Source organism: Lithohypha guttulata (assembly GCF_036872675.1).
Source record: "Lithohypha guttulata strain CCFEE 5908 chromosome Unknown scaffold_8, whole genome shotgun sequence".
Lineage (NCBI taxonomy): Eukaryota > Fungi > Ascomycota > Eurotiomycetes > Chaetothyriales > Trichomeriaceae > Lithohypha > Lithohypha guttulata.
Window position 1 is genome coordinate 523,377 of NW_027042757.1, and position 24,973 is coordinate 548,349.

At 49.0% G+C, this 24,973-nt stretch overlaps 12 protein-coding genes across 12 annotated transcripts; 4 read left to right on the top strand and 8 right to left on the bottom strand.

Moving 5' to 3' along the window:
- Positions 1 to 354: 354 nt before the first annotated feature.
- LTR64_008322 (uncharacterized protein) lies at positions 355 to 1,083 on the bottom strand (the record flags this gene model as incomplete). The annotated part of the gene is made up of 1 exon (XM_064902637.1): positions 355 to 1,083. The coding sequence occupies one exon, from the start codon at positions 1,081 to 1,083 to the stop codon at positions 355 to 357; it is 729 nt and encodes a 242-aa protein (XP_064751113.1).
- Positions 1,084 to 1,541: 458 nt separating this feature from the next.
- Positions 1,542 to 2,633, bottom strand: LTR64_008323 (uncharacterized protein; the record flags this gene model as incomplete). The annotated part of the gene is made up of 1 exon (XM_064902638.1): positions 1,542 to 2,633. One exon carries the CDS (start codon positions 2,631 to 2,633, stop codon positions 1,542 to 1,544), a length of 1,092 nt encoding a protein of 363 aa, XP_064751114.1.
- A 96-nt stretch (positions 2,634 to 2,729) lies between these two features.
- LTR64_008324 (uncharacterized protein) lies at positions 2,730 to 4,127 on the bottom strand (the record flags this gene model as incomplete). The annotated part of the gene is made up of 2 exons (XM_064902639.1): positions 2,730 to 3,145; positions 3,218 to 4,127. The coding sequence occupies 2 exons, from the start codon at positions 4,125 to 4,127 to the stop codon at positions 2,730 to 2,732; spliced, it is 1,326 nt and encodes a 441-aa protein (XP_064751115.1).
- Positions 4,128 to 5,624: 1,497 nt separating this feature from the next.
- On the top strand, positions 5,625 to 7,453 carry LTR64_008325 (uncharacterized protein; the record flags this gene model as incomplete). Its single annotated transcript, XM_064902640.1, has 2 exons — positions 5,625 to 6,616; positions 6,664 to 7,453. 2 exons carry the CDS (start codon positions 5,625 to 5,627, stop codon positions 7,451 to 7,453), a joined length of 1,782 nt encoding a protein of 593 aa, XP_064751116.1.
- A 565-nt stretch (positions 7,454 to 8,018) lies between these two features.
- LTR64_008326 (uncharacterized protein) lies at positions 8,019 to 9,570 on the top strand (the record flags this gene model as incomplete). Its single annotated transcript, XM_064902641.1, has 3 exons — positions 8,019 to 8,076; positions 8,159 to 8,985; positions 9,040 to 9,570. 3 exons carry the CDS (start codon positions 8,019 to 8,021, stop codon positions 9,568 to 9,570), a joined length of 1,416 nt encoding a protein of 471 aa, XP_064751117.1.
- An 813-nt stretch (positions 9,571 to 10,383) lies between these two features.
- Positions 10,384 to 11,325, top strand: LTR64_008327 (uncharacterized protein; the record flags this gene model as incomplete). The annotated part of the gene is made up of 1 exon (XM_064902642.1): positions 10,384 to 11,325. One exon carries the CDS (start codon positions 10,384 to 10,386, stop codon positions 11,323 to 11,325), a length of 942 nt encoding a protein of 313 aa, XP_064751118.1.
- Positions 11,326 to 12,578: 1,253 nt separating this feature from the next.
- On the bottom strand, positions 12,579 to 13,546 carry LTR64_008328 (uncharacterized protein; the record flags this gene model as incomplete). Its single annotated transcript, XM_064902643.1, has 2 exons — positions 12,579 to 13,130; positions 13,202 to 13,546. 2 exons carry the CDS (start codon positions 13,544 to 13,546, stop codon positions 12,579 to 12,581), a joined length of 897 nt encoding a protein of 298 aa, XP_064751119.1.
- A 2,609-nt stretch (positions 13,547 to 16,155) lies between these two features.
- Positions 16,156 to 16,917, bottom strand: POA1 (ADP-ribose 1''-phosphate phosphatase; the record flags this gene model as incomplete). The annotated part of the gene is made up of 1 exon (XM_064902644.1): positions 16,156 to 16,917. The coding sequence occupies one exon, from the start codon at positions 16,915 to 16,917 to the stop codon at positions 16,156 to 16,158; it is 762 nt and encodes a 253-aa protein (XP_064751120.1).
- Positions 16,918 to 17,490: 573 nt separating this feature from the next.
- LTR64_008330 (uncharacterized protein) lies at positions 17,491 to 18,585 on the bottom strand (the record flags this gene model as incomplete). The annotated part of the gene is made up of 2 exons (XM_064902645.1): positions 17,491 to 18,075; positions 18,124 to 18,585. The coding sequence occupies 2 exons, from the start codon at positions 18,583 to 18,585 to the stop codon at positions 17,491 to 17,493; spliced, it is 1,047 nt and encodes a 348-aa protein (XP_064751121.1).
- A 1,305-nt stretch (positions 18,586 to 19,890) lies between these two features.
- On the top strand, positions 19,891 to 20,259 carry LTR64_008331 (uncharacterized protein; the record flags this gene model as incomplete). Its single annotated transcript, XM_064902646.1, has 1 exon — positions 19,891 to 20,259. One exon carries the CDS (start codon positions 19,891 to 19,893, stop codon positions 20,257 to 20,259), a length of 369 nt encoding a protein of 122 aa, XP_064751122.1.
- A 312-nt stretch (positions 20,260 to 20,571) lies between these two features.
- On the bottom strand, positions 20,572 to 21,360 carry LTR64_008332 (uncharacterized protein; the record flags this gene model as incomplete). The annotated part of the gene is made up of 1 exon (XM_064902647.1): positions 20,572 to 21,360. One exon carries the CDS (start codon positions 21,358 to 21,360, stop codon positions 20,572 to 20,574), a length of 789 nt encoding a protein of 262 aa, XP_064751123.1.
- Positions 21,361 to 21,935: 575 nt separating this feature from the next.
- On the bottom strand, positions 21,936 to 24,081 carry LTR64_008333 (uncharacterized protein; the record flags this gene model as incomplete). Its single annotated transcript, XM_064902648.1, has 3 exons — positions 21,936 to 23,411; positions 23,461 to 23,685; positions 23,740 to 24,081. 3 exons carry the CDS (start codon positions 24,079 to 24,081, stop codon positions 21,936 to 21,938), a joined length of 2,043 nt encoding a protein of 680 aa, XP_064751124.1.
- Positions 24,082 to 24,973: the final 892 nt, after the last annotated feature.

Consider the following 24,973-nt stretch of genomic DNA (forward strand, 5'->3'; position numbering starts at 1 on the left):
GTATTGACAGTTCGAATCATAGGAGGATGGCGTAAAGTTGAGAAGGCAAGTGTTCTGGACGAACCTTGCAGAGGCAAATGCAGACAAGGCTTGCTTGCCAAGGCAGGGCAGCATTGTCGCTTTGTATTGACTCCCGTAAATTGCTTGGCCTCTGAACATGCTCAGCTGTGAACTGTGCGGAATCCAATGTGTGAAGAGCCGTGTTTCGCCTGTTTCTGCTCAAAGGTTAACCATCTTGGCTAGATTTCGTTGATATCAAGTTCACCTCCGTGTCGAGACAGACAGAGTCTCTTCCGACCTTATTCATACATTCCCATCGCATCGGAAAAAATCTTACACAAGGTGTGATCTCGATTAGTAAGGCATTCTCCTTCCACCTCTTCCATATCCGCCTCCTCTGTGACCACCACTCGACTCGGGTATTCTCTCGCCTCTGCGCCACTCCCCAGTCGGGATGCTCGGTCCTCGTCCCACACCAAAACCACCGGCTCCTCTTCCCCTTCCGTTGGCATATCCACCTCTGCCTAAAGCGTTGCTTCTGGGTACCACACTTCCATCCGAGAGTGGCGGAAAGACAGCACAATCGATATAGTCGCCAATCACGAACTTCGAGTCTGCAAGGGTCTTCTCGCTGTCTTCACCTCCAAGCTCGTAGTCCTTGCCGTATGAATCACCATTGCCATTGGCTACATCAGGCGCAGATATGACGACGCTGCCCATTTCCTTACTTGTATATCTGCCTCGGCCTTCTTCACCTCCTAGCCTGCCACCACGCGTGGCAGGACTAGTATCTGGATAGATCAGCCGGAAGGATAGTCGCGTGCCTATTGCTGGATCTGGCACGATGGATGGCAGAGCTGTGGTCAGCAAGTGCGCAAGTTCTTTGAGAGTACAAGAGTACCAGGTGTAGATCTGCAAATGCTGTGGAAGTGGTGGGCGTGGATTCGATGGGGTAGGAAGTGGGAAATCCACCAAGTTGTGAAAAGCATTCGAGCGGTAGCAGAAATTGAGGAGGAAGGGCGTGGTCTTCTGCCGATCGATATCTTTTGAGGACGGAGGTTGAGGAGACGGCGAGAGAGACATGCTGTGATCTGATATCGCTGCTGACCTGTCGTCAGTAGGTCAGCAATAGACGCTTTCGCATAGATCAATGAGCAAAATAGCAAGAGAAATGAAGGACTCGTATTCAACACAACAATTGAGTTTTAGATACATGCGACATTAGCTGTACAATTAATCTTCAGCTGGGCATTGCAAGAAACAATCACTACCATCCATGGCAGGAGCGTTGCTTGCGAGCATTGGCGATGCGACCAGAGGAAAGAGCTCCGGCATTAATTCGGCCACAGTCTTGGCAAGGTATTTAGAGAGCTCTCCTCAGCACGACTTCTATACGTACATCTGGAGCCTCGTTGCCAGCATCCTTGAGGTCGACAAGAACTATATCAATGGTGAAAGAATCTGACTGGAGATTTTCTCTCTGATGCTGTACCTCGAGAAGTTCAATACGAGACTACATCTACTTGTTCAAACTAAAAGTCTCATTTGCTGCCAGCCAGAATATCCTGCTCGACCGCCTCACCAAAAGTCTTCGTGTTACCACGTCCACCCATATCACCCGTAATGACTGCATCACCACCCTTGGACAGCACGTTTTCTATTGACTTGAGCATAGCTGCCGAAGCCTCCTTGTACCCAAAGTGCTCCAGCATCATCTGACCAGCCCAGATCATGCCTACAGGATTGGCTATACCCTTGCCCATGATATCCGGCGCTGACCCGTGCACAGGCTCAAAGAGTGATGGGAATTTGCCTGTTGGGTTAATGTTGCCTGATGGTGCTATGCCGATTGTGCCTGTACAAGCTGGACCAAGATCAGACAGGATGTCGCCGAAAAGGTTGGATCCAACAACGACGTCGAAGTGGTTTGGCCGTTGTACAAAGTGAGCTGTCAGGATGTCGATGTGAAATTTGTCCACGTTCACGTCTTTGTATGACTGGCTCATTTCGGCTACTCGTTCATCCCAGTAGGGCATGGTGATCGCAATACCGTTCGATTTCGTGGCGGATGTGAGATGCTTCTTCGGCCTGCTCTGTGCGAGTTCAAAGGCATATTTCAATACTCGATCAACCCCAGTCCGTGTCATGACTGTCTCCTGTATGACAATCTCTCGATCCGTACCTGGGAACATCTTACCACCAACACTGGAGTATTCACCTTCGGTGTTCTCTCGCACGATCCAAAAATCAATATCTCCTGGCTTCCGGTTTGCGAGCGGACATCGAACGCCCGGCATTAGCCTGCACGGTCGCAGGTTGATGTATTGATCAAACTCCCTTCGAAACTGAAGCAGAGAGCCCCACAGAGAGACGTGATCAGGGACAACATCTGGTAATCCCACAGCGCCAAAGTACAGTGCGTCAAAGCCAGACAATTGCTCCTTCCAGTCGTCTGGCAGCATCTTGCCATGCTTCTTGTAGTATTCGCAAGACGCGAAATCAAACTCAGAAAATTCTAGTGAAAGGTTGTAGATCTTGGCTGCTGCTTGAAGACACCTGATACCCCATGGCATGACTTCTAGGCCAATGCCATCACCTGCAATAACTGCTATCTTGAGCGTCTTAGTAGACATATTGTTCGGCTCTGGCTCTTGTCAGGGGAAGCTGTTTCTATCCCAAGCGTTTGCGTGATTATTTCGAAGTCGATATCTCTGAGGACTAAGTTATTGCTAAAGCATGTAGCGCAGATACAGGACGTTGAACCTCAGGGACTCTATATATGCTCTGGCCTCGTCTCGAAAACGTTTTGCCGAACTGCCAAGGCTAATGCTTTCTCGCCGATGTAGGAATTTAAAGAAGCTGCAGTCCTTCACTTCATTGAGGTTAAGATGCAAAATCGCCCTAATGATTGCAACAACAGCATCTGGGAAACACAGGTCGTCGCCGAGATGGATATCAGAGGAAATATACAAAGCAGCGACATCATATGGTGGGACAACCGAGGACAGCAGCTCAAAGTCCTCTTTCTCCACTCGTGGAGACATTGGACGCGTGGGGTTCGCGCTATGAGCGAACCTTGTTTGTGATACACCGATTGAAATCTTTGCTTTGTTTTGATACTTCACCTTGACGGCTTTGATTTGAGCTCGACAATGTGTATGAAACTTGTTACGTTAAGAAAAAAAGGCAGGAAGCGCTTTCCCGCTTGCCACAATACTTTCCCATAGCTCTTGCCATCCATCGACCACAGCCTTGGGTAGAGGTCCTTTCTCACATGCACTAAGCGTTGCGTTGACCTGTTCTTTCGAGCTTGCACCAAGAATGATCCCATCGTCATCATTGAGAGGCGAGTGATTCATCAGCCATCTCAACGCCGCTTCCATCATGCTCACTGAGTTTTCGTCACAAATTGTGTGCATCTTTCTGAGTGCGGCAATCGTATGATCATTTAGATAAAGGTTTCCAAATACCGGCATCTCGTGGTATCTTGAACCAGGCTTGGGTTTGAGCACATCGTCAAGCTCTTTGACTAAGAGTCCGCCGGCTAACGGGCCCCAGGCGTAGAAGGCCATCCCCAGCTTACGCAGCGTCGGAAAAAGATCTTTCTCTGGGGAACGATGTACCGCATTATATGATCCTTGGTATATCGAGGGTGGTGGGAATCCTTCACGTCTGCAAATGTCATGAATTTCCTCAATCTGAGAAGGCGATAAGTTGCAAACTCCAAAGCGCTGGTAGCGGCCCTGTTGATACAACTTTCCGAAAGCTTGACATTGCTCCTGCAGAGGAGTTTCCTTGTCTGGGCCATGAATGTAGTAAATGTCGACCTGGTCTTGTTGTAGATTCTTGTGACTCTTTGCTGAATTAGAGAGAATGTTCGCTTCTGTGAGCGAGCCAGGAGCAAATCCAGGAGCCTTTGTAGAGACGAGAAAGTCCTTTTGAGCGTCGACTGAAGCTAACAATTCCTCAGATTTGCCATCGTTGTAGACCAGGGCTGTATCGAGCTCTTTTACCCCGTGCGACTTTACCACAGAAAGAAAGTCCTTGACTTGCTCGGGAGTCGACATATTTGAGCTGCCCTTGGCCACTGAGGAGCCCATCATGCCTACTATCACTTTTGGCGCCATCGTGGTGATTGTAGTAGAGAAGTGGCTTGTAGAGTACTTGTTGATGACTCGGGTATGCTTCGAGGCGATTAAGTTTCTGAGGTTAATCATCAATCAGGAGACCTGGAGCAGTGGTGATTCAAAAGGTCAAAGTCGTGCTCTCTTACTAATCGTCCTCACCCAGTTTTGAACCTGAACCAAGTCTATTCCAAGCGATGGCATGACCTTAAGTAGTCATGGTGCCCCTCAATATGTCCTCGTCATTAGCATGATAGTTACAGGCTGAAAACATTCCACACCATCCTCCCTCAGCAACCAAGATCGGGTAAAGCTGTGACTGTGACACGAACGGACAATGAATCTCTCCATTATACTTTATGGCTGGTGGAGCGCTACCTGATTTGTTTAAGCGTGACCGCTCGAAATCGGAGGAACTGAAATTCGTTCCGCTTCACCTGTCTAATATGGAGACACAAGAAATGTTTGTGTGCTTTGTACAATACGTCGAGCACTTTCCAAGTGGTGAAGCGGCTTGCTGACAAAGCTATTAGATCTTCATCGTTCTCTATCCATCAGAGAGAGCCTCAGCTCTTCCAAGCATCTGCATGGGCAAATGAGTACTCATGCTCACGATTCAGGCAGGCCTAACCAAGACTCTCAGTGGCTGTAACTACAAATTTCATGACTGTCATGGCCTGCGCAAATGGAAATCGTTCTTTCTTCACGAAGAGATCATTGTACTAGTAATCGCTGTACAATACTTATTCCAGGCTTGATGACCTTTCAGTTGCACTTCTCAACCAGCATTTATATGTCACGCAACGACACTTACTATGCGCCAAGTTGTGGCTGTTTCGATACGGTAGGTTCATCATGGAATCAGCATCCCACCAAGCAGACCACACCTTCGAACTCAGTGGAGACATGTTCGTGAACGCTTTCAATCAAGCCAAGTATCCATCTACAGGTTGGCCAGTTGACCACTTCATCATACCTGGTGATTCTGATATCGGCCTCGATACTTTAGCATCGAGCCCAGAAGAGACGGAGAACAAGCATCGTCAGAACTCAGGCGACCATCAACAACCTGAACACACACCACTCAAAGGCTCGAATAGCAGACTGAACCCAAGGTCATGCGTGACTTGTCGGCGGAGAAAAGTGCGCTGCAACAAGCAAGAGCCTACATGCACAAACTGTATGAAAGCTGATATAGATTGTATCTATCCGCCACCAGGAAGAGCACCTCGTAAGCCGCGTCGACCCCAAGACGCAGAACTCCTAAAACGGTTGCGACGGCTTGAGAGTGTTGTCGACAATCTTGGAGCACAAGTTGACGACGAAGGTCATGTTCACGAGCTTGAGCATCGACACAACGAGAAACACCGTCCATCGTCTGCTGAAGGGCTTGGCTCATTTACACACTCACCCAATCGCCGTACAAGTCTCGAACATGGTCTAGGAAGATTGATGCTCAAAGACGGACACAGTCGATATGTAACCAACGACTTCTTTTCCATGCTCCACAAAGAGATATCCGATATCAAATGTGGACTTGACTATCCGAGCTCTGATGAAGAAGCTGATCCTCCAGAACCAGGAGGCGCAGATGGTTCAAAACGATACCATCATCACCAAGGTTTCTTGTTTGGGTATTCGAGTTTAATGCATGATATGTTGGAACTGCGGCCAAGCCCAAGTCGGATATTCATCATTTGGGAGATATTCAAGGACAACGTGGACCCGGTCATGAAGCTATTACACGTCCCGACTGTGAATCATATGATCACAAAAGCTGCAGTTAACCCCGGTCAATTGTCAAAGGCTGCCGAAGCACTGTTTTACTCGATATGTTTTGCAGCAGTGGTGAGCATGAAAGATGACCAGTGTGACCAGTTACTGGGAGGCACAAAAGATACTCTGACCGACAAATACAGGTTCGCTGTCGAACAGGCTCTTGCGAGGGCTTCGTTCCTTAACAGCAGCAACTTGATGGTCTTGCAGGCTCTGGCCCTCTTTCTAACAGTGGTAAAGTTCAACGATACCAGCCGTAGCATCTGGTGTTTAGCCGCACTAGCATTACAGCAAGCGCAATCGCAAGGTCTACACAGAGATCCGACAAACTTCAAAATCCCACCATTCGAGACTGAGATGCGTCGCAGATTATGGTGGCACATTTACCTGCAAGATGCTCGTGCTGCGGAAGATTATGGCGCTGACCCCGTATCACAACAAATCTTCTACGATACAAGAATGCCTTTAAACGTGAACGACAATGACCTTGTTTGTGATATGACAGAACCGTGTGCGGAGCGAATTGGGGCGACTGACATGACTCTGTGTTTAGTTCGTTTTGAGCTAGCAAATATGCAGCGAAAATTGAGAATCATGACAAGTGCGGAGAGTGACGACCAGAAGAGGAACAGCATAAAGGAGAAAGAGAAACTGATTGACGCGGAACACCAGCGTATGCAGGAGACATATTTCCGACACTGTGACCCTAATGTACCGTAAGTGAGCGTTCATTTACTAGCAATGCTCTTACTGACTATTACAGCATCCTCTGGGTCGCATCGACCATTGGGAAACTCATTCTAGCCAAGATGTGGCTGTTCATACATCATCCGCGGCTATTTCAAGGCGATCCTTCGAAAAATGCCGACGATCTGAGAGAGCAGGTGTTTTGTACGTCGGTTGAGGTTATCGTGTTCGGCAGTTTGCTCGAGAAGGGCAAGCATACCTCGAAGTGGTCATGGCTGTTTCATACTTACAATCAGTGGCATGCGGTTGCGTATGTGCTGTCAGAGCTGTGCCACAAACCGCCAGGTCCAGAGTACGATAGAGCGTGGGCAGCGGTTGAGGCCGTGTACGACAAGCGCATGATGGAGTATCCTCGATCACAACGAGGAGTGCTGTGGCGACCTCTAAGGCTGATGTATGGTCGAGCTAAGACGCGGCGGACACAACTGGTTAACAGTACTAGTCCAGATAGTAATACTGACACAAACAGAACTGCGAGTGCTGATGATAACAATGTGGACGATTTTGCTCCGACTGATGGGAATGGGGCTGAAAACTGGCTAGATTCGAATCCCTACATGAACGCGCTCACAGAGAGTGGTGATGCTTTCGACTTCAATATCAACAATCAGTCATTCAGTCAGGGTGGCACGATGGGGTCTAATTTGTTTGGTCTTCCAGCAGGTCAAGCAAATCTACCTCCTAAGATCCCAATGGACACATTGCCTTTCAGCTGGAACTTAGGTGTGGCAGATTACTTTGACGACTTCCCAATGCAAATTCAGCAGACTGGATGGACGCCACAGACGCAGCAGGAGTGGCACTGATGGCATTCAGTGCATATCGACCTGATACAATCAGCCAAAAGGCTGCACGTCTCTGCTTTTATCAGAGACAGAAGGGCTCCGCGAACCGACCATGCGCTTTGAGTTGTCGAAGCCGGAACGGTTGATAGTGCATGTTTGGAGATGGCAGAAGAACCTTTTGTACTCCGGTACATCTGGGACGGACAGCAAAAGAACGAGGAGAGATTCTGGCTGAGGGCCACAATTTCAGGGACCAATAACGCTGCAGCCGTTACTCAAAAGGTCCATATCGGATATCGCTTATCTCTTAGCGCAAAACTAAAATGAGTCAAGCCGTCTACCCCTGATCCATTAAGGTACTCCTTGCAGTGGTACAGTGCGACCCTCATGGATCTAGCTATGTATACTGACGCTTCGGCGTATGCAGATAGCGGAAAGCTCTCTTCTCTCTATAATGAGCTAATATTCTGAAGTCGTTCCTTCCTGTCCTATCGTTCTGTCGCTCCTTTTCGAAACATTGTATTCTTGTCACTCCTTCTAGCACACTTACAAGCGCGCCAGCTTTATATACGTCCTATACTTTCCAATGGCAAGCCTGAGGCTCGGCAGCCGGGCTGTCGCTCTCGGGTTTGTGCTTTTGAACAGTAAGCTTAACAGCTCGAATGCGGACCCAATCTGCAGACATCAGAGTACGACACGAGCATGGGGCTGATATTTGTACTACAGGTCTCCTCCTTACCACATTTGCTGCTGGTAACTCGACTAATACCACCACAATTGCCTCGAGCTCCTACACGAACAGCGATGTCAAGATTGCGATTAACGTCCCGGAAGGCGACCAGAAGACGGATTTATACTTCAATTTCGAGGCACCTGCAGATCACAAATGGGTTGGGTTTGGTATTGGCATGACCATGGACGACTCCCTGATGTTTGTGGTCTATCGATCACAAGATAACCAGGGAGAACCCACAGTCTCTCCTCGAACGACCAACTATCATAATATGCCTGAATTCTACAACGAGACGACCGTCAATGTGCTCGAAGGATCAGAAGTGACGAATGACAAGTATGTCGTTCGCATGCATTGTAAGAGTTGCAGAAATTGGGGCGACGGCGGTCTGGACACATCTGGTAGGAGACAGAGGTTCTTCTACGCGCTGGGTCCGAGTGGGGACGATCTCAAATCCGACGACTCGAATGCGCGGATCGACTCGCACCCAGGTCACCCGTCGCAATTCATGCTGGATATGGTTGAAGCGACAGGCACGAATGGTGTTCCAGCATTTGAGATGAACGATGATACCAGTGACGATAGCGGCGATGACGACGATGATCGTAGAGGTCCCTTTGGCAGTGGTGACCTGTCAAGAGGTGTTGCTTTCCACGCCTTCGTCATGTCTTTCGCGTTCAGCATTGTCTTCCCGCTTGGTTACCTCTTCTTACGACTCCTCGAAAGAGTGTGGATGCACTACAGTATCCAAGCATTCGGGACTTTGCTGGTCTTTGCAGGCGTAGGTTCTGGCATTATGGTCTCAAAGAGAGAGAACTTGGTAAGCTAGCTATTCTAAGCTGTTTTAAATTGACATGTTAACACTGTCTGGCAGTCTCCCAACATGACGCACCCTCATCAGATCGTTGGTATCGTCGCCTTCGTCATCGTCCTCGCTGCTCTAGTGCTTGGAGGAATTGGCCATGTTCACTTTAAGAAGAACGGCACACCGAGCCCCTTAATGAAAGGTCACAGGATCGTTGGACCACTCTCAATCACACTTGGCACTGTCAACGCCTGCTTGGGTCTCGCTTGGGCTGGAAGAACAAGAGCTATCGTAGGCTACATCGTCTTCGACCTGATCGTTATTGCCATAATAGGTGCTCTCCTGTTCTGGAACAGAAAGCGCAATATGCGGAGAAATGCACGGAATACACCTGCGGCACAGAACTTCAGAGGCGCAAATTTGGCAGCATACTCGCATGTTCGCAGTGGAAGTGCGAATGAGAACCAATTTTCGGCTCCTCCACCATCGTACGATAGCCACAGAGGGAATGGACATTCGGAGCAGCACGTGCCTTTGAGAAGGTTTGAGCAGGAACAGCACGGGCCGACAGAGTATTACAGTGTGCAGCCAAACAAATAAAAGCTTGATTCGGGGTGGGTTATGGAGTCATTGGAATTGGAATAGGAATAGGAATACATAGATGGTTTGGGTCAACTCAATTGGCCTCGAGCACAGTGCTTGGGTCGTTGATCGGTGCCTTGTTCGCATACGAGCCAATTTCTGAAGCAAGAACTGTTGGACCTGAACATATCTGCCCACAGAACGGGGTATTGAATATTGACCACCATTTCTTTCCAGTCAACGACGGATGACGAGGATGACGCCATAGGATCATGCCAAGCCGCCAGCATCGCTTGGCACTGCTTAAGCAACAACTTACGACTGAACGGACCCTGCACTCATCTCTCCACACGCGGCTGCACATTTCAACAACATGAGGATGGCCTACTGACACGAGTCATGTGTTGCTCTTAACTGCTGCCTTTGAGAATGTAATGCTAGGCTCAGCAGATTGCAGATTGCTCAAAGATGTGAAACCAACATATACTTTTATGAGCTGAGAAGCACTTCCATTCAGATCCACCCAACCTCATGACACCACTACCACTTCCGCAACAGCCGACATTTGAATGAATTCTTCACGTTGCTTAGCACGAACCTAATTAAGTATTGCCTCAGCGTACTGTACTTCCGACTGCCGTCATGTCTCTTTGGGAAGAACTACCTCGATATATTCACACGTCATGAGCAGCAACGTCATGTCTTTGCTAAATGGTGAATCTATCAGAATTTACTGATAATGTTTAGGATTTCGTCAATTAAACTGATATTTCTCAACCTCAAGGGAAAGAAAGCCACCTTGAAATCGTCGTAAATTCAGCACACTTCAATATGGCTCCGGATACTCACAAAATCGACGCCCACAGTCCCCCCGAGACACACGAGCTGATCACTCAGGCTGCTATCGCGAAGGCCAAATTACCATGGATTGACCTGATTCTGAAAAGCTTCTTTGGAGGCGTTTTTATCGCTATTGGCGGTTTGTTCGACCTCATCGTCGTGGGCGGCTCTCCAGGTCTGCGACAGTCGAATCCCGCCTTAGCCACCATGATTTCGGCTTTCCTCTTTCCAACTGGCTTCGTGTTGGTCATCCTCACGAACATGGAGCTGGTCACTTCGAACTTCTACACTATGACTTTCGCAACTCTGCAGCGAAAGACGACGATGTATGACCTGGCTCGGAATTGGGTTGTCTCCTACATCTTCAATATCGCTGGCGCTTTGTTCTTTACAGGTGTTCTAGCATGGTGGAGCGACTCTCTATCGAGTGACGCACAATCAACGTATGCCGTTACCCAGGCTGAGGGCCGAGTCAATGTGAACTGGGGTTACAACTTGACGCGCGGCATCGGCTGTAACTGGCTCGTCGGTCTAGCAATGTACCTAGGTACTTCTGGACGAGACAACACATCTAAAATCTTCGGCATCTGGATTCCCATCTGGGCATTCGTTGCACTGGGCTACCAGCACTCCATCGCAAATTACTTCAACGGCCCAATCGGCATGTTCTATGGAACGAACTTCAGTGTTGGAAAGTTCATCTGGGCTTCGTGTATCCCTGTCACGCTTGGTAATATGATTGGCGGGGCAGTCTTCGTTGGCTTGTCTTTCTGGTTGCTGTATGGTAGGGGGCCGGCTCTGCCGAATGAGGCTGGTGCGCAATTAGGGGGCGACAAGAGAGAAGACGGGCATATGAATGGGTTCAAGAAACATCATGATGATATGAACGGTGATGGTATGCGACATAGATCCAGAGGCGATGATATGGCATAGAAGACGAGCACTTGAAAATAATTTGATGACCCAACGAGGAAGATTGCTTTAAGCTCGAGGCTATGGTTATCTACGCATATCATAGAACTGAGCTCCGAAGCTGTTCGGTCCTAGTATATTCTGAGCCGATATGATCTATTCCGAGCCCGAATCATGACAAACCCACCCTAGCAGATTCATAGTTCTAATTCCCAGGTTTTGTGAGCAGCTCGTACTACTACAGTATCAGGTGAATTCATTCCTCACTAGTGGCCAAATAGTCGAACTCCATCAGTCTCATCCACCCAATCAATCATATCGTCCGACTGATCATTCCCAATTCCCTTGATCTCAGCCATGATTTCAGCGTCGTTAATCACCACATCGTCCTCACTCTCTTTCGCATTTTCCAATCATATCTCCAAGCCTCCACCCAGCCTCACTCACATCCAACTGTCTAACAACCATAGCCGATGCCCAAAACCGATAGTAAGCACCGTCCCTCCTATCCGGATCATTGCGCGCAGTAAGTCGTCCTGGCTGTGGTGGATCCAGTCTCCGATGATAATTGAGCGACCGCCACGCTACCCCGTTACCGTGCATCGCATTCGCAACATGATCAGCGACGTTCTTCACACAACCCCGCCAAGATTCAGCCTCCCTGGCTTCCATGAAAAGTGCTTGTCGCCGAGTGTCTTTGACGTAGTCGCGAAGCGGGTAGGAGCCGCCGAAGTAGACGCGACCTGTGACGGCGCGGAGGCGGCGGTTTACGCGCGTTAGTTGGAAGAGGGAGAGGTCGAGTGTGCTGCCGTATAGTTCGGAGTTGACTATGGTGGCAAAAAATGACTTGTGGGCGTGTTGAGCGATTATGTCGAGGACTTCGTCGGGGAGGTCTTCGAAAGTTGGCATTTTTGTACAGTAGGAATGGAGGTAGCGTTCGTGATTCGGTGGTCCTTGAAAGGAGAGATTTTGTGCGTCATTGTGAAAAGAGGCGGCGTTGTGAAGATCGAAATTGGATATGTAGGGAATGAGAAAGTATCGGATGTCGCGATCGAAGTTGATCGCAAGCCAGAAGTGCTTAGCATTTCACTTGCAAGGCTGACAGGTGAACGGAGCAGTCGAACAGAGCATGAGCGCATACGCGAAAAATATGTGCACACTTCAATGCACCACAGCAAGCTCGTAGCGTGTCACTTTCGCAAACGTCAGGACATTTGGTGAGATCTGGCTCAGAAGGCAACAGGATTCATATTAAAAGCATCCGGTCTCCGAGCTTACTTCGACGACATACCAATCTCCTCGAAGTTTTCCAGTCCTTTACCTCTCCTTGCCTTCGATCCTAGCCACTTGCCAGGGTGCCAGTAGATAAACACATATACAGCCACGACAATTGGCAAGAATTCCAGACAGCCAAAGTACACTTCATGAGTACTGAGATTCTCCATCAATCCTTCCGCAGTTTCAGCAAGTCGGAATATAGTTCTCAGGTAGACCGCCAGAGTCGCAACAAATGTAGCAGCAGCAAAGACCTTGAAATCTCGGGTTGTGGCGTTGCGAGATCGGTAGACGAACCAGACAAAAACAACAATGAAGATAGCGAATGAGACGACTTGGAATGCCAGACCTGCAAGGAGGATATGGTTTGGTGTTGTTGGATCTCTGCCGTTGCTGTACGCTGATCCGATCATGGCAGCACCTGCAACTTGAACGATGGTTGCAATCACATCGGCGACGATAAAGATCCAGAGAATAACCTTTGGCCCTAATGGTGCGAACTGTCGGCCCACGCGATTGATAGCGATAGATATTAGAGTGTAAATTGCAGCCTGTTTGTGGTTGTCAGTGATTGCTATGGTAGATTGACACTCCCCTCGTAGTGAGATAGGGTCAAACTTACGCTAAACATGACCGGAGCAACGACGATGAAGAAGTACTGAATGACGAAGAAAATCACCGAGTAAGGATTCTTTTGGGACGATAGTGTACGACTGACATAGCCAACCAGTTCCATGAGAAGACCAATCACAACTGGGATGAAGTACCAGGTCCTATATCGAAACAGGAGGAATGAGTGCGCTATCAATGCAATGATGAACAGTGCCAGAGCCAGACCACAAACAATGATTGAAGGCGTATAGCCATAGATGATGATGCAAGCTGAGCCAGAATCGTTAGGTCGAGGGAAATTTGGGTCGACGTAGCCTCCTCTGGCAGCAGCAGCTGAACACTCTCGTCCTGACATGTTGGTCGGTAGTCGTCAGATGTGTTATCTATGCTCAGGTTGTTTCAAATAGTATCTTGTAGATGTTAAGGACGCAAACAGTCTGAAGCCGTGAATCTGACCTGCTCGGTAAACGCGTTCAAACGCGACGGGAGTCTGCTGATGTTGTATTGGATGCTGCAATGCTGGTAAAACTGAATGATCGACCTCACGAGGCGGGACCTGGCACTTTGTAATCACGGTTCCACGTGTCGGACGTCCAGGGAGTCAGAATAAGTCCGAACGAGAATGAGCATGGTAGAACATGTATCAACGGTTCATCGCGTCAACGGATGCTGAGATTTTGTCTTACATTAGAGTCTTGACGTGCGCCCAGCTCAGCCACGGCATCGAATACGAAAGTTCTTGAGTGGGCCCAATGGAATTGCATGAACTGCAAACGCGCTGCTCATGAGCATCTCCGTACTCGCATCGTTTCACCCTTTAAGCTGATGTCTGTGAAGTCTATGTTCGCACGTTTACAGGACCCGAGTTGGAACAATGATATCTGGGAAGAGATTATCAATGACCTTCCTGTCACCCTTGCGATGAAACCAATTTTAGATTGAATTGCTCCAGGAAAAAAAAAGACACTCCAGAATGTCGGCTTCCGGGGTAAGTTAGCGCCGATAGTGGAGCTTGAGCTTCCGTGGTTGCTCAAAGCTTGGCCCTGAAGAGGTTGGCAAGACTCCTTGCTGTGGTATTATTATCACGGACATCCGACATTCAAACGTCTCCTTTCTCCTGCATGCTTTGATTCTGATATCCATCAGCATATCGAACGCGACACTTCCCAGAGCTTGAGATGGGTGCCAACTCGACTATTTGATAACCATTGTTATGGAAGCATCGGGTCTTTGTGTGACTTATACCTTGATGAACCAAGGGTCCTCGATGAAGGGTCTGTACATCACTACTTTGCCGGCATACTCTGTTCGGTCGTGCCCGTTAACTGAGTCTCTATAACCGTTCTCAACAAATGGTCAACAGTGGCCCGAGTTGAGTTGTATGAAGACTCTTTGATGTTGTCCAGACTCATGTTATGATACCATCGTCTTTGTCAGTTGTCTGCTATGGCTCAAGCATCTATCACTTCTACAAGGATGATCGACATATCACAATTCGAGACCATCAGCAGCAATGCTCACCCAAACCCACTGACTTACTAATCTTGTTCTCTAGTCTTGTGCACGTATAGATAGACCTTCAAGCAACGATGGCAGGAAAGGAAGAGCTGAACAGTGCGACGTGCTGATTGTGGTGTGGTTGTGGCCGATCGCGGGATCAAGATGGTGCGTGATGGAGGCAACATCACCAGCCGAGGAAGTGAAGGGCACATTCCTGTGTACCACTAGTGTCTACTAATGCATTAAGACTCGGTAAATGGTTTGCTTCGTTCTCACGCTCGCAAAACGATCCCCTCGGAACGTTTAGGATTGTCGATCAACTATTGTACATGCATCTAAGGAGCAATGGCGTTGGATTGTCCTTTGGTTCGATCGCTACTTCCTCATCTGTTGATCAACCTCCTCCTCAGCCTTAGCAACAAACATACACTCAACCAATTTCCATTTCCATGGACAGTTACCGCGCTCCACGCTGCAACGACTTGTCTAGGCAGCTATATCCTGTCCCATCGACCTTCGGTTGACGCACAACCGCGAAACACACCACGACTCTCATACACAGCGATTCTACTTTTCTCTTTACTCTTCACCATCAACATTGCCGTCTCCAATCTCTCGCTCAAAGTCGCCTCGCTGGCCTTTCATCAGGTTGTACGATCTACCTCTCCTCTTTTCGTCCTCCTCATTCAGCGTCTCTGGTCCAACGTATGCTATAGTCATGATGTACACCTAGCAGTCTCCCTGATGTGCCTTGGCATTGTTCTGACCACGGTGGGCGATTTCTATATCACAAACATCGGCTTTCTGCTCACTGTGCTGGGAACAGCCCTTGCATCTGTCAAGACGATCGCAACGAACATACTGCTAACAGGATCAAACAAAGTGTCACCGACTGACCTGCTGAAGCACACATCTGCACCTGCAGCAATTGAAGCACTAAACTTTGCATACCTTACTGGAGAAGTCTCGCAGATCCGTCAATCCTCGTTCTCAAGTCATATTTTCGTGGTTGTCGGGATAAATGTTTTGCTTGCCTTCCTACAGAACACGTTTTCGTTTCGAGCAAATCGAGCTGCTGGACCGTTGACAATGACTGTGGTGGGGAATCTGAAACAGCTCGCCACGATTGTTGTGGGTGTATTCACTTTCAAAACACAAGTCAGCCTTACTGGAGCTGCTGGCATGAGCATGGCATTAGGTGGGAGTGGGTGGTACTCATTCTTGAGCATGCGAAACAAGGGTGAAGTCAGAAGGCAGAAGGAAGAAAAGAAACAGGAAGAGGAAGATGTGCCACTGGTGGAAAGTCAATCTCAAACGACCAACAACGAAAGCGGGAACTTGGTAGCTAAGTCACTGGTCTGACATGGCATCAGTCCGAGAGTATACACACTCCGGTCAAGCCTCTCGAATACGAGTGTGCTTGAAAAACACATTTGTTTGTTCAAAGGCGTGGACACTTCCTCCTCATTTCGGTGGACTGAGAATGAACCACTTCCCATCCCAACCAGCAAATACCTCCTTGACTAAAATCTCTGTCTCTTCCCACTTAACACCGAAACTGCCCGAATTGAACTGTGGTGAATAAATATCCAGCTGCCGACCTTGCTTCTTTGCACCCGCCCTCGCATCACTCATCTCCACCTCGTCACCACTCAGAACACCTTCATTCTTCGCATCCTCACCGCCCTTCCCATCCTTTTCTCTCATCCCCTCAAGCTGCCCTCTCAAATCCCCCAACGCCCCTCTCGTCTGCCTCAAAATCACCGCCTTCCCATCCTTCCCTGCCTTCCGCTCCGTCGCCCTCCCATACCCATAACTCGTAAACAAACACGCGACCCATACTTCCTTCCCGCCGTTTCTCTTCGTATCAGCATCCAGTGGCGGGATAAGTAGACACGTCCCGACGAGTTTTTCTCTCTCTGGCCAGGAGCGGGGATCAGCTCGGAAGGAGTCACAGTGAGTAGTGTAGATGGCGTTGGCGGCGGGGAGGAGATGGGCTATGGCTAGGGCAATGCCAGCGCCCCATTCGCCGAAGCAGTTTGTGCTGTGGAGGAGGATGGTGTCTGAGGGGAGGGTGGAGAGTATGGTTTGAGTGGGGAGGAGGGTGAATGTGGATGAGGGTTGTTGTGGTGTCGTAACATTTTTCCTCTGTTTCCTGGGTCGATCGAGATCTTGAGTCGTAGTGGGTAATAGGCGTTTGGTACTTTTAGTGCTGGGTTGTGACATTTTGGTGATTTCGACGTAATTGTTGGATGCTGAGAAAAGCTGTAGTATTGGAGCGATACAACGTGTTTCGGGACGTCAATTCCATGCAACACCGAAGAGCCAGTGGAATCGAGAGTAGTCGTCAGGAATTGGTCAATTGAAGTTGTCTACGAACCTCGAATTTGGACAAACGCAATTGATAGGTGTTAGCAAAGATGTTTCGGCCGAGGAGTGCAAGTCGTGGTTAATGGAAAGTGAAGAAACACTTCACACTGTATGCACTTTGCCGTAAATGGCGCGGGAACAGGTGTGCAAGTAACACGCCGCCGTTGCAGATGTTACTACTATGTATCACTGCTATTACCCATATCATCTGTAACGACTCTTCAACCTCGTATCTAGGCAGCACTGTAAGCCAAGAAATGTGGCGTTCTACTCCAGCCCATGCTTTGACCGACAATAATATAATACTATGCTGTGCTCTTCCAACCGTTGGAGGACGTATTCGCTCGATCGGCTTTCTTGTCATCACCACGATCCTGTTCAATACAGAGTTCGCTGTATTCAACAAGATCTTCCACGATATGCAGCTCCTCACTTCTTCCAGAAGGACATAAGGCTCTTTTTGCCCCTCATGATCCTACCAGCAGAAGAAAAAGTCCTTTGCGGCTTTTCGGTTTCTTTTTCGTCTTCACACTCGAACGGATTGGTAGCCGGGAGTATTGGTGTTTGGGATCGACTTTGTTCCATATCACCAAAGTTTTCTGCCATACTAGGCATGGTTGAACCTCGCTTCGTCCGGTTGCTCTGGCGACTCAGCACGCTTTGACTTCGTTTGTCTTCTGCCTGAAGTACCTCGATCTCGTCCTTCACAGTCGTTTTGTTCGAGCCCAACTCGTCTTCTTGGACAGGATGAAATTTTATGATGCCTCGGTTGACAGGTATCTGTAAAGCTTCTGCTAGGAAATCTTGTACTATCATGACGGTCCGCAGATTTTTGGTGGCTGCAATCTCTGAGGGCATGGCAGTGATCGCCACGAGGTAAGCTGGTTCTGTAGAGGCAGCCATCATGATATGGACATTCGGTCTCGCGACAACCATGATATTGTTGGTCGGTTTGTGGTAGATCTCGGAGAGCGTCATTAGGAAGTCGTTCAGAAAGCTTTGTTCTGTGTCCAGCTGTTCACAAAATTTAGCAGTGACCAGCCAGCTTTGACCAAGACGTACACAGCAGTTGTATTGAAATTCTACCACTATCAAAGAGTCCCTCGTGACACGCTCCTTCGCCGAGTAATATGGTTCCCTGATTGCAAACGCTTGATCAAAGAATTGACTGTTCTTCTTCGAAACCTGGCCGCTTCGCCATGATTTCTCGACTTCGTTGGAGCTGGAAAGACCAGAGTTGTGCGCTCCGGAGACGCTGGACCTGAGTATTTCTTGACTCTTGTACTCCTTTACGGCTGGTGAGGATTTACTGATTCCAAACAGCCGACCAGGAACAGGAGATTGACGACCTTCGACTGGACCTTCGGAAGCTCGGCTCGGATTTCGTCTTGGAGGAGTTGGAAAGGCATTCTCGAGCGGAGCAGGTTTGATTCGGCTCGCTGTTGAAGGTGTACCGTTAGCGAGCTTTGAAGGGGTGTCATTGCCGGGCTGCTCGATTGTGACATTCTGCTCGTCTGGAGGCATAGCCGATGGTGATCTGGCGGGACCGACCTCCTTGACTTTGTTGGCGACCTTTTTCCCAAATTTCTAAATTGGATGATAATCATGCACGGAACCTTCCATATGGTGGACCAGGAAGCGATGAAGAAGTAGAGGATAGACAGGTCACGACCAAAAACGCGGACAAAGGTGAGCAAGCGATTGAGCTCTCCAAAAACGTGAGCTGTACTGGGACGTACTGCCACCAAGAAAAAATGTGAGATTAGATATAGAGAAGCCGACGGGTTTATGCTGCTTGCCGTGGCAGGTCCATCCGTCGCATCTTACCTTCCTATTTCAATGGTTGACACTCGAATCTGACCGAGAAAGGATGATGCAGTCGCGATCTTGATACGGCAGACACATCAACATCGCCGTTGCTCGGTAGGAAATCGAATTCGACACATGTAGCGAACAATCTTCACTACTACTAAATTGTTCGATAAAGAGTCGCTGATAGCGCTGACTCTGCAGTACATAGTTGCCTTATGGTTTTGCTTTGTTTGATCCAGTCACCTGTGTTTCTACGCGATCTGTTAATGGTGAAGGTCATACATCGTCCAGCACGTTCAATCCTGAGATATGACGAAACATTGGCTTTGTTCGTGAAAGAAATCGTCCCCTATGGAAAGCAGCGAAGTTGAACAGTACTGGAGTAGCCGTACAGACAACATGCATGAGCTATCGCCTTTCGAAACGACTTGATCTCAAATGCTCTGCCTGACAATATTGCCGACAAGCTCAAAGTCCTGTGAACACGAACACATGGCTGAAGAAACTGCATCAATACTAGGCAGAGCAAGCGAGCACTTCACAAGCAGCGATTTGGTGGAATCCTCCTAATTGAGATCCAAGCTTCTGATTGGCAAGGAAAGGAGACTCACGACCACTGATTGACGTCAGCAACAAACGCCATACAAATTCATCGACATCATTTCTCTCGCAGAGGAAGGAGCTAGCGGAGCTCGCAACTCCTGCAAGCGTGAGGTCATTCACCATATAATACCAAGCTCGTAAATACTCTTACTCCCTTCTCTAGCACTCCAAATTCCAAACAAACTATGTCCCTCACACGATTCACCAGAGTTCCAGCTCTCAGACAAACAACCAGACAATTCTCCGTATTCACATCCAGTATGTACACGCCTCTGCAGGGAACACGCGAGCAAGCACAAGAACTGGTTCTTCCATCAAGGACGAATCACCACTTCTGAACCTGCCACCAGCTTCCTGCCACCAGCTTCCTGCTGCTCATCACCTACTCAATGATTTACTAACAACGTCGCAGGAATGGCCGACCAAGACAAGTCAAACCTCGACGCCAAGCAGCCAGGCACAGTCGGCCGTGAGTTCGAAGCTGATGGCAAGATTGGTCAAGTCGGAGAGAAGGTTGGAGGACCATTCTCCTCGCAGGGCTCAGTAGGCTCTCAATTCACAAAAGAGGGCGCTATCGGTGGCAAGGCACAAGAAGCCGCTGAGGACAAGAGCGTATTCCACAAGGATGGCGCTGTAGGCAAGGAGTTCCAGCCAGACGGCAAGATTGGTTCGATCGGTGAAGCTGTCGGTGGTCCATTCAGCAGCCAGGGAGCTATTGGCAAGCAGTTCACCGACAAGGGATCTGTTGGTGGCACGATCCAGGACCAGGTCAACAAGAAGTAAGCGTTTTGCTAGCACAATTGGAACACCGGAGTATGATCAATACATGTGACCCGTACAAGATCACATGGTGATGGCTTAGACCAGCGTCTTTCTACGGGATGCAGCTAGTTGCTCGAACATTGATTTCGGAGAAAAAATGACTGAAATGACATTTTCGACCACAGACACGGTACATTTTCTTAGTGCCATTTACTTCACTTCGTCTTACATACTATGATTGAATGACACGATGCTTGTTCTGTACAGTCAGCGCCATGAACGCTTTCAGTAGTGTTACCAGCACAAATGGATCATCTCCGCCACTTAGCCTTCTCACCTCCCCATCCAACCACCATCAATATCAACAATCGTCCCACTCACATATCGACTAGCATCACTCGCCAAAAACACAACCACGCCCTTGAAATCCTCAGGCTGACCCCATCGTCCAGCAGGTATCCTAGTCAGGATACTCTTCTGCCTCTCTGTATCCTGCATCAGCGCCGTATTCATGTCTGTGTCTATATACCCTGGTGCAATAGCATTCACATTAATCCCCTTACTCGCCCACTCGTTGCTGAGCGCTTTCGTGAGCTGGCCGATTCCACCTTTTGAAGCCGCGTAGGCAGGGACGGTGATTCCGCCTTGATAAGTGAGTAGGGAAGCCACGTTGATTATGCTGCCTCTTGATTTTCCGGCTGGTGGTTCTGGTCTCGAGAGGAGGTAGGCGCCAAAGTCTCTGCACATTGTGAAGACTGTTGTCAAGTTCACCTGCAGCACGGTGTTCCAGTCATCATCTGGGAATTGGTGTGCCGGATGTCGTTTCTGGATTCCCGCACATGTAAGCAGGATATCCATGCTGTGGCCTGCCGCGGCGAGGTCGGGTATTATCTTCGCGACTGAGGCTTGGTCTGCTAGGTCTGCGGTTGCGATTGTGCATTTTCGACCGAGGGAGAGGATCTGGTCGTGCGTCTTTTTGTTTGAGTCGTCGCGCTGGATGAGGATGATATCGGCGCCGGCTTCGGCTAGGGCGATGGCCATGGCTGCGCCGATGCCTCGTGTGCCACCTGTAATCACGGCTGTGCGGCCGGACAACGAGAACAGGTTGTCGAGGGCGGACATGGTGGGCTAGAGGGTGCTAGGCTCGTGAGGTTGACGGGTGTATGTATGTTGTTGTTCGGATGTTCGAGCTCAGCACTGTTCAAGGTGGCTCGAGTGCAGGTGCAATGCCTTCAAGAGCAGATCTTGAGCAATATCGATCTGAAGACATTTTGTTGTTTCGCTCATGAGGAGCTTCTACGCGTGCGTACCAAAGCAGAGGAAGCAGGTGCGCAACTCGCGGCGTGCCTGCCGTTTGGGGAATGTTTCGTACGTTCTTGTCTGTTCTGCAACTGCAGGTCGCCAAGTGCTTTCAACCCCCACGCCATCGGCGACTGATCGGCTATCGAGTCGGAGATGGACCAGTGCTCGCCGAAACGTGGTTCCGCGGTGTGATGTGCGTTTCGAAACACCTCCAAGTGTGTGTTGTTTCTTCGAGAGAAGTCACGCATTGTTGCACAAGGTGAAGACACCAGTTCGTAAGAGTGCAGTGTGACGGTCTTGCACAAGTCAGTTCCACAGCAAAAGTCTGGTTCCCCGAACCACGATGACCGTGTCAAGCTGATACAGAACACATCAACGGTCGTTCTCTGGTGTCATCACATGTACTTTCTCTGCTTCGACAACGGATCGAAGGTAGTGGATTGATGTGCGACGGCAACACCAACTTTACCAACTTCTCCTCCCTTGACGTCCACAATCTTGAGTTTGTAGTCCTGGAGATGCCTTGCTCTTTCGATACCCGACATTGTGCTTCCACCTGGTGGGACAGGGACATGAGGATTGTCTCTAGTCAGGGAGCTCACGTAGCCAAAGATATCTGGTGCCAGAGTCTTTTTGCGTAGCCAGAAAGAGTATGCTGCAGCAACGAGGAGAAGAAGGCATGAAAAATAGTCGACTGTAATCCATGGCCAGTAGATCTCGTAGCGCTGATCATATATGGCACCGTGGACAGTGATCGATTCCCAACCGGGGTATGACCCAGACAGAGTCTCAAAAGGTATGAACGCATTGAGTGCAACGTTCCAGTAAGTGTTAACAGCCTCGGTCAGCGCATGCGATACCCTGAACAGAGTATCTTCCCTATACTCCTCCATCGTTAGGTTGTACTCCTTAAGGTCCGTTTCAGTGACATTGGCGTATTCAATCAAAGACCCCTGACCAGACCAATACTGTTCGCTGTTCATGCCATAATATCTCTCATCAGGCACACCAAATGACCAGATGAGATTGCTCAAGAAGGACGAAGCAAAGGCTGGCTTGCTGATAGGAGTGTTGTAGAGGTCAGTCAAGTTGACATGCAGGTATCGAGCCTGCTTGACTAAACATCCTGTGTCCTGGCAACTAATCCTCATCTCTACTCGCGGCCTCGTCACATTGCATAAGACTCTCACAGAACCTGCTGGCTGGTTGTTGAAGAGGGGTGCAGAGTAGCCGTACTCAGGGATGCCGAAACCGTATGTAGAATTCCAACGTGCCCAGAACTCAAGCATGATCGGTTGAGCAATGAGTGTGGAGGAGTCATCTGCCAAAGCCGAGACGTTCAGGGCAAGCATCATGTTAGGCACAGTCCCTATGGGGAATCTTTCTATAGGAAACACATCGATGCTGCTGCAAGCGAGTTTCATATGATTTGCTTTAAAGGTGTAGTCGCCCACGATGCGAGTATCGGACCAATAAGTGTCCACCACAGTCTTACCTTCGTCAGTTCTGTAAGGCCGACCAGTATAATTGACAGGGAGTGGTCTTCCAGCTCGAGAAACATAATAGAAATCGGAAGGTTTCACTTTCACCCAATCAAAAGCTGTTGATTTCATCCAGGTCGATTTATCTAGGTCTGGTATGAGTGTTTGACCGGTGCCGTCGAGACCGTCAGATTTCCCTAGCTTAGCATTACGCCGACTCGACTCGTAGGCATCTGTCATGGCATTATTTAGGAACGGTAAAGCGTCGGAAAGCGTGCTGTTGACATCGTTGACAAGGTCGAACTGTGAACCAAGGTCGTCAGTGGGATAGATCGCAGCTAGATCGTGGTATGGCGCTGAGGGGGCATATGCATATTCTCGCTTGCTTGCCTGTATTTCATTAGCTATGTATCTGCATTGAGTCACATTAAGGTCCTACCTGGCTGCCAAGATAGTAGAAACTCCAGACAGCGACCAATGCGGCGCTGAATTTGGTAAACTTTCTCAACGAGAAGACCATTTTGATCGTGCTTGGCAGACTGATGGAGGCTTGAAGCTGTTCAATGTCTGTGATGTAGGCCCCTTCTTGGGCATGATACAAAGCCAGTCTTCGAGTCATAGTCGTCATGATAGTGACGAAAACGATGGTGAAAGCTGTAACAACCTAGATCTGTGATTGGTTCCTGCTCCTGCGATCCAGAGACTAGGGGACACCCACCTGCTCGTTGAATTCAATCAGGAAAGTGGTCAATAGCGATATTTGATCAAAGTAGTAACCAGTATTCTCCCTATCCCACGACCATGCCACGATGCACAACGTGGTTTTGGCAATGAGAAACAGCGGGATGAAACAGAGGAAAGCGTCGTAAGCGTTCATCATGAACTCATATTGATGATCTTCTTGGAGTCGTCCCGGTTCTGTGGGCCAGTCGTAAGGCTGGTACGCGAGTGTGTTGCTGTACAGGTCTTGACTCCCCTCGTTCTCGTCCTCGATGCTTCGCGCCGTCACTGGAGGGTCTTTACGGTCAAGCATTTCATATGTCTGGTTATTAGACAGCATCGCGACTGGCCCATATAGCATGATGTCTGCTCAGAAAGAGGTCCGATAAGACGTCACCACATGAGGAGAAGGTGGCCTAATACCAGTGGTAATGTATAGGGTATTTGTGCACATCTTGTTGACCCCTAATCTTACCAGTAGCTCGAGATACACGATAACAACGATATGCTTGCATTCCCGTTGCAGCTACTTCCAGTCGCCATGGTGGCTTGCCCAGCGGGCTCGTGTGCTTGGGAGAACAGCAAGCGGCATCCAGCTGAGCAGCTGTGAATCTCCACGCACGGTCATGAATGCGGTCCAGACACAAAAGAACGTGAGAAACCTCCGGAAAGCAGGCTGAGAGGACGGAAAGGAGGAGATCGTGGGAAATTGACTTTTGAGATACAGACATTAGTGCGTCGCGCCACGTGCGGCTTCAACCAATTGGGCATGTTCCTTTTACCGCGACGTTCTGATTTTGGAAGTTTCTCCTGCTTGGCAAGGACAGGGTGCAAGCTGAATGGGTCTCCTGCAAGACCAGCCTCAAATTCAAGGGTTCAGAGAGTCAGCAACCGCAACAGCCATGGCGGATACAAGTACTAAATCAATGTGAAGACTAACACTGGATGGGCCACGGACTGTACCGCGCCATAACTGATCTCAAGAAGCCTGCTACGGATATAGCTTAAACAAAAGACACAAACTACAAGACAGTGCTTCACACTGAGCATAGGAATCAATGCTAACACTAGCATCCCCAGGCCAGTCGTTCGGTCGTGACTTTTGTTTCACGTCAGGAGAATATCTTCCACCCAAGTTCCTACTCACTCATCTCGTTCAGGACATCTCGTAACCGACCACAAACCTTCTGGAACCCCTGGGACAATCGTGTTGGTGGTAATTAAATGTCGTT